Source organism: Cutaneotrichosporon cavernicola (genome assembly GCF_030864355.1).
Source record: "Cutaneotrichosporon cavernicola HIS019 DNA, chromosome: 4".
In the NCBI taxonomy this organism is placed as follows: domain Eukaryota; kingdom Fungi; phylum Basidiomycota; class Tremellomycetes; order Trichosporonales; family Trichosporonaceae; genus Cutaneotrichosporon; species Cutaneotrichosporon cavernicola.
This window is the reverse complement of record NC_083396.1, coordinates 2991645-3003224: the sequence shown is the minus strand read 5'-3', so window position 1 is coordinate 3003224 and position 11580 is coordinate 2991645. Positions and strand designations below refer to the sequence as shown.

General features: G+C 60.0%; 5 protein-coding genes across 5 annotated transcripts; 1 reads left to right on the top strand and 4 right to left on the bottom strand.

Moving 5' to 3' along the window:
* Positions 1-157: 157 nt before the first annotated feature.
* CcaverHIS019_0411430 (uncharacterized protein) lies at positions 158-2714 on the bottom strand (the record flags this gene model as incomplete). The annotated part of the gene is made up of 3 exons (XM_060601057.1): positions 158-1177; positions 1209-2333; positions 2490-2714. 3 exons carry the CDS (start codon positions 2712-2714, stop codon positions 158-160), a joined length of 2370 nt encoding a protein of 789 aa, XP_060457588.1.
* Positions 2715-3308: 594 nt separating this feature from the next.
* Positions 3309-6333, bottom strand: CcaverHIS019_0411420 (uncharacterized protein; the record flags this gene model as incomplete). Its single annotated transcript, XM_060601055.1, has 2 exons — positions 3309-6228; positions 6266-6333. The coding sequence occupies 2 exons, from the start codon at positions 6331-6333 to the stop codon at positions 3309-3311; spliced, it is 2988 nt and encodes a 995-aa protein (XP_060457587.1).
* Positions 6334-7148: 815 nt separating this feature from the next.
* On the top strand, positions 7149-9599 carry STT3 (uncharacterized protein; the record flags this gene model as incomplete). The annotated part of the gene is made up of 3 exons (XM_060601054.1): positions 7149-7426; positions 7462-9312; positions 9368-9599. The coding sequence occupies 3 exons, from the start codon at positions 7149-7151 to the stop codon at positions 9597-9599; spliced, it is 2361 nt and encodes a 786-aa protein (XP_060457586.1).
* Positions 9600-9745: 146 nt separating this feature from the next.
* CcaverHIS019_0411400 (uncharacterized protein) lies at positions 9746-10128 on the bottom strand (the record flags this gene model as incomplete). The annotated part of the gene is made up of 2 exons (XM_060601053.1): positions 9746-9950; positions 10115-10128. The coding sequence occupies 2 exons, from the start codon at positions 10126-10128 to the stop codon at positions 9746-9748; spliced, it is 219 nt and encodes a 72-aa protein (XP_060457585.1).
* A 607-nt stretch (positions 10129-10735) lies between these two features.
* CcaverHIS019_0411390 (uncharacterized protein) lies at positions 10736-11330 on the bottom strand (the record flags this gene model as incomplete). The annotated part of the gene is made up of 5 exons (XM_060601052.1): positions 10736-10872; positions 10950-10973; positions 11019-11130; positions 11191-11250; positions 11283-11330. The coding sequence occupies 5 exons, from the start codon at positions 11328-11330 to the stop codon at positions 10736-10738; spliced, it is 381 nt and encodes a 126-aa protein (XP_060457584.1).
* Between the last annotated feature and the right edge of the window lie 250 nt (positions 11331-11580).

The window sequence follows — 11580 nt, the reverse complement described above, 5'->3', positions numbered from 1 at the left end:
CGACGACACCACTTAGTTTCAAAGTGACGTCGCATATATGACGTAACTGCCCAACCTACATTAGCATCGTGACGCGCGCTATGGGCCTGGACAACAGCGTCTCGGCCGGTATCCCGCGTATATGTATTCATGTCGTCGTATCTATCGTTATAGCTATTCATTCTTCATAGTAACACGTCGTGCAGTTCCTGCCCATCGCTGTCCCGCGCGCATCGCATGCCCGCAATCCTCTACACGTTGCACTCCAAAGTCCCCCCACGAGGCGGGGGTTACCAGCCAGGCTGAGGACCTCGATCGGCGCTCCGGGCGGCGGTATGAATCGCTCCAAGTCGTTGTGTTGGAGATACAAGGTGTTGAGGTAGGGTAGGGCCATGAGCGGGCTAAGACTTACGTTGAGAGAGTTGTGGCTGAGGTCCAAGACCCGGAGAGAGGACGGGAGGGAGGGGAGGGAGGTGAGGTTCTGGTCGGCTAGGACAAGCGCGTCGAGCGGGATGGAGCTCAAGTTCATCGGCGGCTTGAGGGCCGGATTAGACACCATTGTTAGGTTGCGCATCGACGCCGAAACATTCGTCACCGTTCCTCCTAGCCCAGTGTATTGGAGGTCCAAGGTGGTCATGTTTGGCAATACGGCAATGTTGGGTGGGAGGAAACCTTGTGGTCGTTGTCCGTCGCCAACGACCCGGAAGGTCTGAAGCGATACTAGGTCTTGGAAGGATGCGGGGAGTCGTGCCGGTACGCCGGGATAAACCAGTTCGAGAGTGGTGATGCGTTTGCGAGCGTCGCATTGGATGCCTTGCCATCCGCCACACGGTTCCATGTCCGCACCCCACTTGCCTTGGTGAAGGCTGGACACGCTCGAGTCGAAGAACACGTCCATCAGCGCACAGTACTGCCTCACCGCACCGATACCCGTGTACGTCGTGTTCATGTCGTTGAGAAAGTCGTTCGTGTGGTTGGCCAAGAGGGTTCGACACGCTCCGCAGGGATACAGAGGACCAATGCTGTTCACCGCCATCAGGAAGGGGAGGAGACATTCGCTGACGTCGCCTGTGAAGTTTTCCGGCGCGACTGGAGACGGGGCTATTATGCTCGGTGGCGGCTCCTCCTTCCTCTTGAGCTTGAACGGGACGACAATGACGACAATGATGATGCTCAGCAGCACCAAACCCACAATCCACTATTGTTAGCAAGCTCAACTGCCAACCCACGCTTGGCCGGATGCGGCTGCGACAGCTCCGTCGCGCCTTGGGCTCCTGGTACCTTCCGACGTTGTACTCGAACCTGCCTGGCGACTGTGCTTGCTGTGCGAGAATGGTTTTTTCCCAAGCGCTCGCCTTTGGCGAAGCAAGACGGACCCTCTTGGGCTCGCACTTACTCGCCCGCTTGGTCTTGAGGATGCCCACAAGGCCCGACTTGCGTCCCGTAGTCGAGTACGATGCCTCCCTCGCAAACGGGGTGAGTGCGACATTGTGCATCTCGGGTCTCTTTTCTGCGTCCCCGTCCCTGTCCCACGCCGAGTCCGAGTGTTTGTCGTTCCAAACAGGCCCCGCGTGCTTGGGCCTATGCGCTTCAATCACGACGCCAAGCGAGTCGTCCGAGTTACGTCGTGAGGTAATGCTAGGCGTGGATTCGCGTCCAAGCGAGCTGTTGCTCTTCGCGAGCTTGAGCGGCGGCGGAGGGGCTCGGCGTGGAGTCGTTCGTGGTGGCCCTGTACTTGAGTCGGAACGAGATATCGAACCGGGCAAGGGCAAGTTTGTGTCACTGCAGTGTGCGCCAAAGCCGGATGTGATGGTGAAGCTCTCGGGGGGTGAGGTTGACGACGAGGCCTGGTGCGAGGGAGAGCCAAAGCTGTCGCGACTGGCACTCGGATCGGGCGAGAGAGGTGCGGCCCACTGGTCAATGTTGATGGGATACGACCCATATGCCACATGCCCAGAGTGGAATGGCACAACAGGCACAGAGAGGTTGTCGCGTCTCGCCCTCGTGTTCTCAAGTCCAGGCGAGAGGGGCGCACACCTCCATTCATCAATGTTGACAGCGTACGCGCCCACGTGTCGGGAGCCGTGATCGTGATCGTGATCGTGATCGTGGTCGCGCTCGTGATCGTGACCATGCTCGTCGACCGCTCGGCCCTTACCCTTGTCCAGCACGGTATGTTTCGCGTCGTCCGACTCGACCGACCGGCGGTCCGACACGATACTCGCACGCGCCAGCACGGCAAACTGCGCCACCTCCTCCGCACTCGGCTCATATGCGGACGGCGAGCCGATATCCGAGCACTCGGACGAGTACTGGCTATCGCGGAGGATCTCGAGATCGTCGTATGGAACGGGCTTGCGGTGGGTGGTTGGGCGGGATGCGTGTGGGCGGGGTGGTGGTAGGAGGCAAGGTGCGTGTGGGCGGGGTGGTGGTATGTGGCAAGGTACGTGTGGGCGGGGTGGTGCTAAGTGGCAAGGTACGTGTTTAGGTGGTGGTATGTGGCAAGGTACGTGTTTAGGCGGAGCAAAGTCGGACGGTTGGGTCATAGACGAGTCTGAGGGTAGCATGTGGTCCTGTGGTGGGGTTGGAGACAATGGCACTACGCTGGCATGGTGGCTCCGGATCGCGGGCGGGGAGAACATGGCGTCCGCGACGCGGTGCGCGACTTGGACTGCCTCGGTGGGGGCTGAGATGGTGGGCGCGCGCGTGAACGGGTTGAAGCGTCTCGGTGTCATGGTGGGGGGGGGGGGGGGGGATGAGTGGTAGGTGTAGGTGGTCGGGGAGGCAAAGGAGGTGGGGGAGGACGGGTTCAAGACGGGACAGTGGCCAAGGTAGAATAACGAGTTAAGAGGGAATAGGCAAGGCTGAGCCTCGCTGACCCCCGCTGACCCCTGTTGTACGAGTGATGGTTCCCAGTCGTTCTGTCGACTGGGTTCTGTCGTGAACAAGAGGAAGAGGAAGATGCAAGACGGAAAGCATGACTGTAGATCAGTGATCAAGGCCACAATGAGTCAGTCGAGACGGCGTGAGGAGCCATTGTCCGGTCAGAATGTAAGCACAAGCCCGCGCGGGGCGGCGGTTCGTCCGTTTCAGTGTGTGCTGTGGGAGGGTCGTGCCACGCCGACAACTGGGATGCGATCGTGGCAAAGGACAATGGTGTAGTGATGATGATTGCCCCGTTCTGTGATTGTTCCGATGGATGCGGAGTCAAAAGGTTGGCAAAGCCCATGTGCACTACTTGGCTTTGTCCGTCTTGGTCTACCGCCTCCTGCGAGCCTGCATGCACTATTATTACTCTACATGTATAATGACATTAGGGACATGGGACATTACGGGCGCCAGCTCTTGCCGTCCCGCACACTCGGCTTACTCCCCATACTCTTGCTGCTAAAGCGCTTCTTCTTCTTCTTGCTAAAGTCGCCCGTCTGCGACATCAGGCTCCGGCGCGCCTTGACGTATCGCGGGTCGTCGTCGTCCTCCTCGCTCGTGTCATCCCGCACACGCCCAATCCGCGAGTCCCAGTTACTGCTGCGCTGGGTTGGGAGCGAGTCGTCCGAGTCGTTGGCCGCCGCCATGTACATCCGCGCGCGCTCCAAATCCATCTCGCGCTCGTGCCCCACACGGCGCTCCTCCTCCTCACGCGCCGCCTCGGCCTTGTAGTACTCGGCGACGTTCTCTTCAGGCACCTCTAATCTCACGCTCTTGCGTCGCTGCAACCCGTCGTCGGGGAGGGCCGTGAGGGAAGCGTTCGGGCCCGCCTTGTCCTCGGGCGCCTTGTGCTCATTGTTAATGATCTGGAATGCAGATGCGTCTACGCTCTCGTCATCGCTGCTGTCGTCCAGTGTCATCGATGCACGCGGCGTCGCCGCGTCCTCGTTCGCCGACTCGTAGATCGAAACCTCCTCTGCAGAGAGCCTTCTCTTGCCGCTGTGGACCGATGGTGCCGGCTCAGGCTCCGGGTCAGGAGGAAGCTGCACAGGACCAGGCGCGTGCACATCGTACAGTGTCGTAATCTGAGGCGCAGGACCAAGTGGCTGCGAGGGGTAGGACGACGGAGAGCTCGGCCGAAGCGCGCTCTTCAGCGGTGGCGAGCGCAGCTTGGATGGCGGGAGGGGCGAGATTGACCGTCTGGGCTGCTTCTCTGACACCCCGATCTTCTCCGTCTTATCCTTCTTGTCTGTCAGGGACTTGCTGCGCCGTAACGGCTTGGAATCCCGCGCAGGCTTCTTCTTCGTCGAGTTGACGCGGGAGATTGAGTCGTTGGGTCCGAGCTCGTCGTCCGCTACGCGGTGTTGCAGACTCTGCCGCGGCTGATGCATCACCTGTGTGGGGAGAACGAGGCCGGGCGCGAGGGACGAGCCGGGCGCCCTAACGAGCGGAATCGGCCCCTGCTGCGACTGCGGTGCCTTCGGCACGTCGGGCATTGCGGGAGGCTGGGCATCGACGATGGACATGAGGGACTGTCCGGGGTGCGACGAGCGGGAACGCGTAGACATGGTGGAAGCGCGTTTGCTCGCGTCTGGCGCCGACTTGGCGGTGTTGGACCGGGTGATGGTCACGACAGTCGGAGCCGTGGTCTGCGCCCGACCCGCAGCCGAAGCAGGGCGCGGGCGGGGCTTTGACGCCGCAGCCGCACGGGGCGTGGAATGCGGCGCAGCCGACGCTGGGCGGGGCTTTGACGCCGCAGCTGCACGGGGCGTGGAATGCGGCGCAGCCGACGCTGGGCGGGCACGCGGAGTGGTGACGCCTGACCCCCGCTTCGCCGACGCTGACGACTGCGACCGCTTCACGGGCACTTTGCCGACGTCGGCTGCATTCCAGCCCGCGAAGCTGGTGCTGTCAGTGCCTCTAAGCGTATTTGATACGCTGACGAGGTTGCCCGGTTCGTCCTCCGAGCTCGAATCGGAGCGCACGCGTCTACCGTACTGCGGTGCGGCGCGCGAGTCCTTGCCCCAGGTACCACCTGATGCGGGGCGCCCGTGGCGATTGTGATGTTCGTGGTGCTTCGGGCCCTTGAAGAACCTCGCTATCGATGCGAAGAACCCCCTGCGCTTCGTGACAGTACGCTCCGATGACGAGGCTGAACCAGCGCGGTATGGCGGGCGCATCACTTCGCTAGATATGGCGCGACGTAACGGAGGTGACTGTTGGCGACTGTACCGCGAGGGCTGGCCGAGCTCGGACGTCGCTCGTCGCCTGTCAGGTGGGTTGAAGTCCTTCATCGGCAGTGCGGGTGCGGGGGGCTGCGCTTGTGATACCGGTCGGCGGACGTTTTCGTGCATGACCAACGTGCCCTGTCCGTGTTCGTCGTCTGAGCTGCCCTCGTTCTCCTCCTGCACCGACGTGATGCTTCCGTGGCCTATCATCGGCTGCATCTGGCGCTGCTGCATCTGTCGTCTCGGGGAGAGGTTGGCCACGGGACCAAGCGACTGGCCCGACTCGTCATGGCCAACCTGTGACGCAGATTGGGAGGGCGCAAGAGAGCCGTTGGACTCGAGCTCAAAGTTGTTGGCATTGGCGACGCCGTTTGAACGCCCTGGGAGGTTCTCGAGGTCCTCGAGGCCCTGACGTGCTTGGCTGAGCCACATCTGGGACACGACCTCCATCGCGCGGAAGCGCTCCTCGAGCCCGCGGTACATGACGTTGTTGCGCTCGTCCTCGATCTTGACCTCGAGGGCGCGCAGGTGCTCCTCGCACCCGAGCAGCTCGACCTGCGCATCCTTGAGCTTGGTTGCGCGGCGGCTCTCCTTGCCACCCGGTCCTGTTGTGACGCCCGTGACCTCCGACGAAAGCGAAATGCTGGACACGCGCGACGACATGGTCTCGAGATCTCTCAGCTGGTCGGCGTTGAGGTGCTTGGCCATCTCCTTGAGGTCAGATTTTGTCGGTTTGGCCTTGGTCTGTCGTATGAGGCGGCTGACGAGGATCTCTTTGTCCCGCTTGACGCGCGTCATCTCCTCCTCGAGCAGGTGGATCTGCTTGAGGTCTTTGCGGAAGTCGTCGAGGACGCGGATGTAACCCGCCCAACCGGGAGTTGGTGGTTCATGTTCTACGCCCAGCATGTGTGCTTCTGGGTTCTCGAGCATGGATGGGGACAGCGGGCCCTCGAATGCCGAGTGCCTGACCGCGCGGCGAACCGAGAGAAGCACGCCTGGAGAGGAAGTCACATAGGCAAGGAGGGAGGAAGTGGAAGAGTGCGACTGGGAGAGTAATGCGAGAAGCGAGGTCGTAAACAGCTTCTGTGACTCACTGCGAGTTGTCAGCGGGCAAAACACAAACGACGCACAGATAGTTGCTAAGCAGGCGATCGGAGGACGACCGGTGGGCTCCGTGACTTGGCCGGAGATGGTCCATCTCGACGGGGTATGCTTGGGGCGAGATGGGTGACTGGCGAGTGGAAGCCTATCGAACTTGGAGTGGGTGGATCAACGAGGAGCTGTGGAAGGAGGTTTGAGGATGAAGGAGCGTTGTTGACGATGCCAATGTGAGATAGGGAATGAGTAGATTGCAGTGAAAACTATAGAGGAAGGAAATGAATGACGCGAGCGTTGGAGCGTTGGAGCTTGTTTGTAGGGGGAGAGGATGATCTAATGGGATATAAGATGATGATGATGATGATGATGATTAGACGAGGTTTACGGGCCATGCAGTCGATTGCTTCGGACGCCGCCTCCCCTCAGCCTCAGCCCTCAGCCCCCAGTCCCCAGCTCCCCAAACCCCCTCACTTCGGTCCTAATGACCTACCAGCGCCCTCCCGCGCCCTTCGGTCTTCTCGTCACCCCAGTCGACGCCTGCCGCTCGGACCGGCAGAGTCAGCCCCTCTCAGGGACAAAAGTCTACAATCGACGTCACCAGAGAATCAAACAATCCCGAAATCTAAACTTTTGATCCCGCTTTAGTCAGATGAAGATTACCACCTGCATTAACAAAGTATTCTAATCAGCCTACTGCTCAACACACTTGAAACCATGTGTCAACCACGCGTGCAGGGTGCCATACTCTCACGCGTGTCTCCACGCTGGCGGCTTGCCAGGCAGGAGGATCACTTGTAGCTGGATGGCAGTCACTCGCTCGCGTCCCAACTCGTTCACCTCCATTCTAACCTCCCCCTCCCCCTCACCCTCACCCTCCCCCTCCTCACGCCTCACACTCCTTACACTTACGGAGTCATGCCTTCAAAAAAGGCTGCCTCCAGCGCCGCAGCGCCACCCGCGCAGGCGGCGCCTGCACCAACACACGTCGGATCGACAGCCAGCGCAGAGGTCGTTGTCCACCCCAAGACCGCTTGGCCACTCCCTAACATTCCCGCTCACACTATCGACAACACCCAGAGCCTGCTGCGTTTTGTGATTCTCGCGTTCATCACTGGTGCCGCCGTCGCGAGCCGCCTCTTCGCCGTCATCCGGTTCGAGAGTGTCATTCACGAGTTTGACCCCTGGTTCAACTAGTCCGTTACTGCTCGCATAACCCAACTGATAACAGCCGCGCGACCAAGGTGCTCGTCAACGAGGGCTTCTACGAGTTCTGGAACTGGTTCGACCCCACAGCATGGTACCCCCTCGGCCGCACCGTTGGCGGCACCGTGTACCCCGGCCTGATGGTTACGTCGGGCCTCATCTGGACGTTCCTTCACAAGATCAACATGCCAGTCGACATTCGCAATGTGTGCGTGATGATCGCGCCGGCGTTCTCGGGTCTCACTGCGCTTGCGACGTACGGTTTTACAACAGAGATGGCCGAGCCCTCGACGGGCCTGCTCGCCGCGGCGTTCATAGGCATCGTGCCGGGCTACATCTCGCGTTCGGTCGCTGGCTCGTATGACAACGAGGCTATTGCCATCTTCTTGCTTATGGCCATTTTCTACTTCTGGATCAAGGCGCTCAAGACGGGTTCGGCGCTCTGGGGCACCCTCTGCGCTCTCTTCTACGGCTGGATGGTCGCTGCCTGGGGTGGCTACGTCTTCATCACCAACATGATCCCCCTGCACGTCTTCGTGCTCATCCTCATGGGCCGCTACAACAACCGCGCCTACGTCGCCTACACGAGCTGGTACGTTCTCGGCACAGTTGCGTCGATGCAGGTACCGTTTGTCGAGTTCCTGCCCATCCGCACGTCCGAAGGCATGGCAGCACTCGGCATCTTCGGTCTCCTCCAGCTAATCGCGTTTGTCGAGACGGTGCGCAAGCTTGTTCCCGGCAAGCAGTTTGAGCTACTCCTCCGTGCGTTCGTTGGCCTCGTTGCCGTTGTCGCGTTCGTCGTCCTCGTTGCTCTTACCTTCTCCGGCTGGATCGCCCCTTGGACCGGCCGCTTTTACTCGCTCTGGGACACTGGCTACGCCAAGGTCCACATGCCCATTATCGCGTCGGTGTCGGAGCACCAGCCGACCGCGTGGCCCGCATACTTCTTCGACCTCCAGATGCTCATCTGGCTCTTCCCCGCCGGTCTTTTCTGGATGTTTAAGGAGCTCCGCGACGAGCACGTCTTTGTCATCGTCTACGCGTTCTTCGCATCCTACTTCTCCGGCGTCATGGTCCGCCTCATGCTCGTCCTCACTCTGGTCGTGTGCGTGTCCGCCGCCATTGCACTCTCGCGCCTCCTCCAGGCGTTCATGGACCCCGTACTCCCTGCTGTGGAGGAGGACGAGGCGCCCAAGTCGAAGAAGGCAGCTAAGAAGGCAGCCAACCAGGCACAGCAGCAGGCTCAGACCTTTGAGCTGTCGGGTCTGCTGTCGGGCAAGCGGTCGCGCGGCATCTTCCACCTCGACTCGCGCTTCTCGGTGATCGTCACCATCGGCGTCCTCCTCTTCATGTTTGTCCACCACTGCACGTACGTGACCTCGACGGCGTACTCGTCGCCATCGGTTGTCCTGTCGTCGCGCAACAACGACGGCTCGCAGAACATCATCGACGACTTCCGCGAGGCCTACTACTGGCTCCGCCAGAACACGGACAAGGACACGGTCATTGCGTCGTGGTGGGACTACGGCTACCAGATTGCTGGTATGGCCGACCGCGTCACCCTTGTCGACAACAACACGTGGAACAACACGCACATTGCGACCGTCGGCAAGGCCATGGCCTCGTCCGAGGAGATTGCATACCCGATTCTGCGCAAGCACGACGTCGACTACGTCCTGGTCATCTTTGGCGGCCTGCTGGGATACTCTGGAGACGACATCAACAAGTTCCTCTGGATGGTGCGCATCGCCCAAGGCGAGTGGCCCGACGAGGTGCACGAGCCCAACTACTTTACGCCCCGGGGAGAGTATGCGGTGGACGACCGCGCGTCGCCGACAATGCGCAACTCGCTCATGTACAAGATGTGCTACCACCGGTGAGTTGGCTTGAGCGCTGCTGGCAGTATATATGAATATGATCGCTGACAACAGCTTCCCGGAGCTGTATGGCGGCCACCCGGCGCAGGACCGAGTCCGCCACCAGGTCATCCCGAAGCACGGGACCCACGAGGACCTGAATGTCATCGAGGAGGCATTTACATCCGAGAACTGGATTGTGCGCATCTACGCCGTCAAGAAGGAGGACCCCTTCGGACGTAGCCTGCAGGACGCAACGGCGTTCCAGAAGGGGAGCAGGCCCAAGCCGCGGGCCAAGTCGATGTAGCAAGTAGACGCAGTAAAACGCGCAGCGCGCTAGACGAATGTAGAAGATTTTTTCAGTGGGGTTCCCCTCTGGAGGAGCCGAGAGTAGCAGCATGGCCAGGTTCTCAGACAGGTGCATACGCTACTCGTACTCGATTACACTTGCTGCTACGACTTGGCCTCGTGTCCACGGTGCGGGCCCTCGCGATGATGGTGACCCTGGTGATGCGATCCTGTACCCGGTGCAATCTCGCCACTGACGTTGCCACCGCCATGTCCGTGAGAGTGGTGGTGCTCGTGGCCGTCCGACGCGGCGTGCCCGGAAGTCTGGGTAGGAGCGGAAGTGGAAGTGGTGTTGGTGTTGGTGTTGGTACTTGTGTGAGTCGGGAGGGATAGAGGAGAGGTGAAGGTAGGGAGGGGGTGGAAGGGAGGGCCGTGAAAGGGAGGGAGGGGATGAGAAAGGAAGCGGGGATGAGAAGAGATGTGTGCGTGGACGACGAGCTGATCTGCCGGCGTCCGAGAAGACAAGCAACTCACGCTTGCTGCGACATGTTGCCTGTGGAGATGAGTACAACGACCACAAGGAATAACTCGGTGTCAGCTTATAAGCTCTGTGAGAAGCGAGATGAGGTCGGTTAAGACCCAAAACGTCATCGCTCAATATACACAAGTTGCCACATCCAGGGTAAGTGGGATGCCGATCTGATACTCATCTTGATCTTGTAGAATGAGCCGGTTATCCGGGACCCGGGCAACCGCATTCCGCTAGGCACATCCCTGCGTCTTCCCACGCGTTGTCCATCGCTTGCTGCCACCAAGACACGACACGTACGTCTCCTCGTTCTTGTTTGGCTCGAGCGCACAGACTGCAGACTAGGCAGCGCTCTCATGCCCGCGCGCCGCCACGTCGCTCACGCTGGTATCTCTGGTATCTCTGACCGCGTCGACAGCCCGTCACCCTCTCCGCCGAGTGCTTAATCATTCATTCAATGAGCTCACTCCCCTGCTCACACTTATGCTTGGCTGCGCTCACGCTGCATCTCGTACAACAAGTGCTGCTATCCTGTTCCTCTCTGCTGCCCGTTTATTCGCCCGCCTGCACAACACAACTGCAGGCCAGCCAACTGGACGGTTGCACGCTGGTCCACGCCACGCCACCTAGAGCTTGCCCTTGGACGCCTTGAGCACACCGTCGAGCTTGGTCGCGAGCATAATGTTGCCCTTGACCTTGAGCTGGCCGGTCATGAACGCCTTCTGGGCGTTGAGCTTGCCGTCTGCGAGCGCGACAAAAGTGTCTAACGTTAGCTGTGCCCTACTGGTACCTCTGCGCCCATCGCCACGCCTCGCCACGCCAATCTCTGCCAATACCCACCGTCACCGAGGTTGACAGTCACGTCTGATGTCAGCATCATCCTTCTGCCCACTCAGCCAATAAACTCACCGGGCTTCTTGCCGGCACCCTTGGTGACCGTGCCGTCCTGCTTGAGGTCAATGACCCAAGTCTGGGACTTCTTGTCGCTGGTCTCGACGTTGATCTGGAAGATGCCGTTGGTCTGGTATGAGCTCGTCCATCCTCTTCATCAATGGCAAGGTGTTCCCTAGTCAAGACGCACCTTCTTAATCTGCTTCTGCTTCTCGGCGTCGTCCAGGCCCGCAAACGCTGCGGCGACGGCCTGATGTCAGCTAAGCAGTGATAGCAGCTTACGGCAAAGATGTCGCCAGACTTGAAACCAGTCTCCTTAAGGTCGGACATATTAGTGTGAGTGTAGGGTATGTGGTATATGTGGTGAGAAGAGAAACAAGTGAAGTGATGGGAGATAAGAAGAGTGCTGAGTGTAGAGTGCGGGGCGTCTTAAGAGCTAAAGAGGTTACGGAGGGAATGGACATGTGCCCCGGTTATTCCTGACCGTGGCGCACCCGGGTCTGCAGGTCTCACAGTCTTGCGGTCTCGCGGTCTCCGCGTTATTCGAGGGTTACTAGTAGTAGTAGTAGTCGTGCTAGTA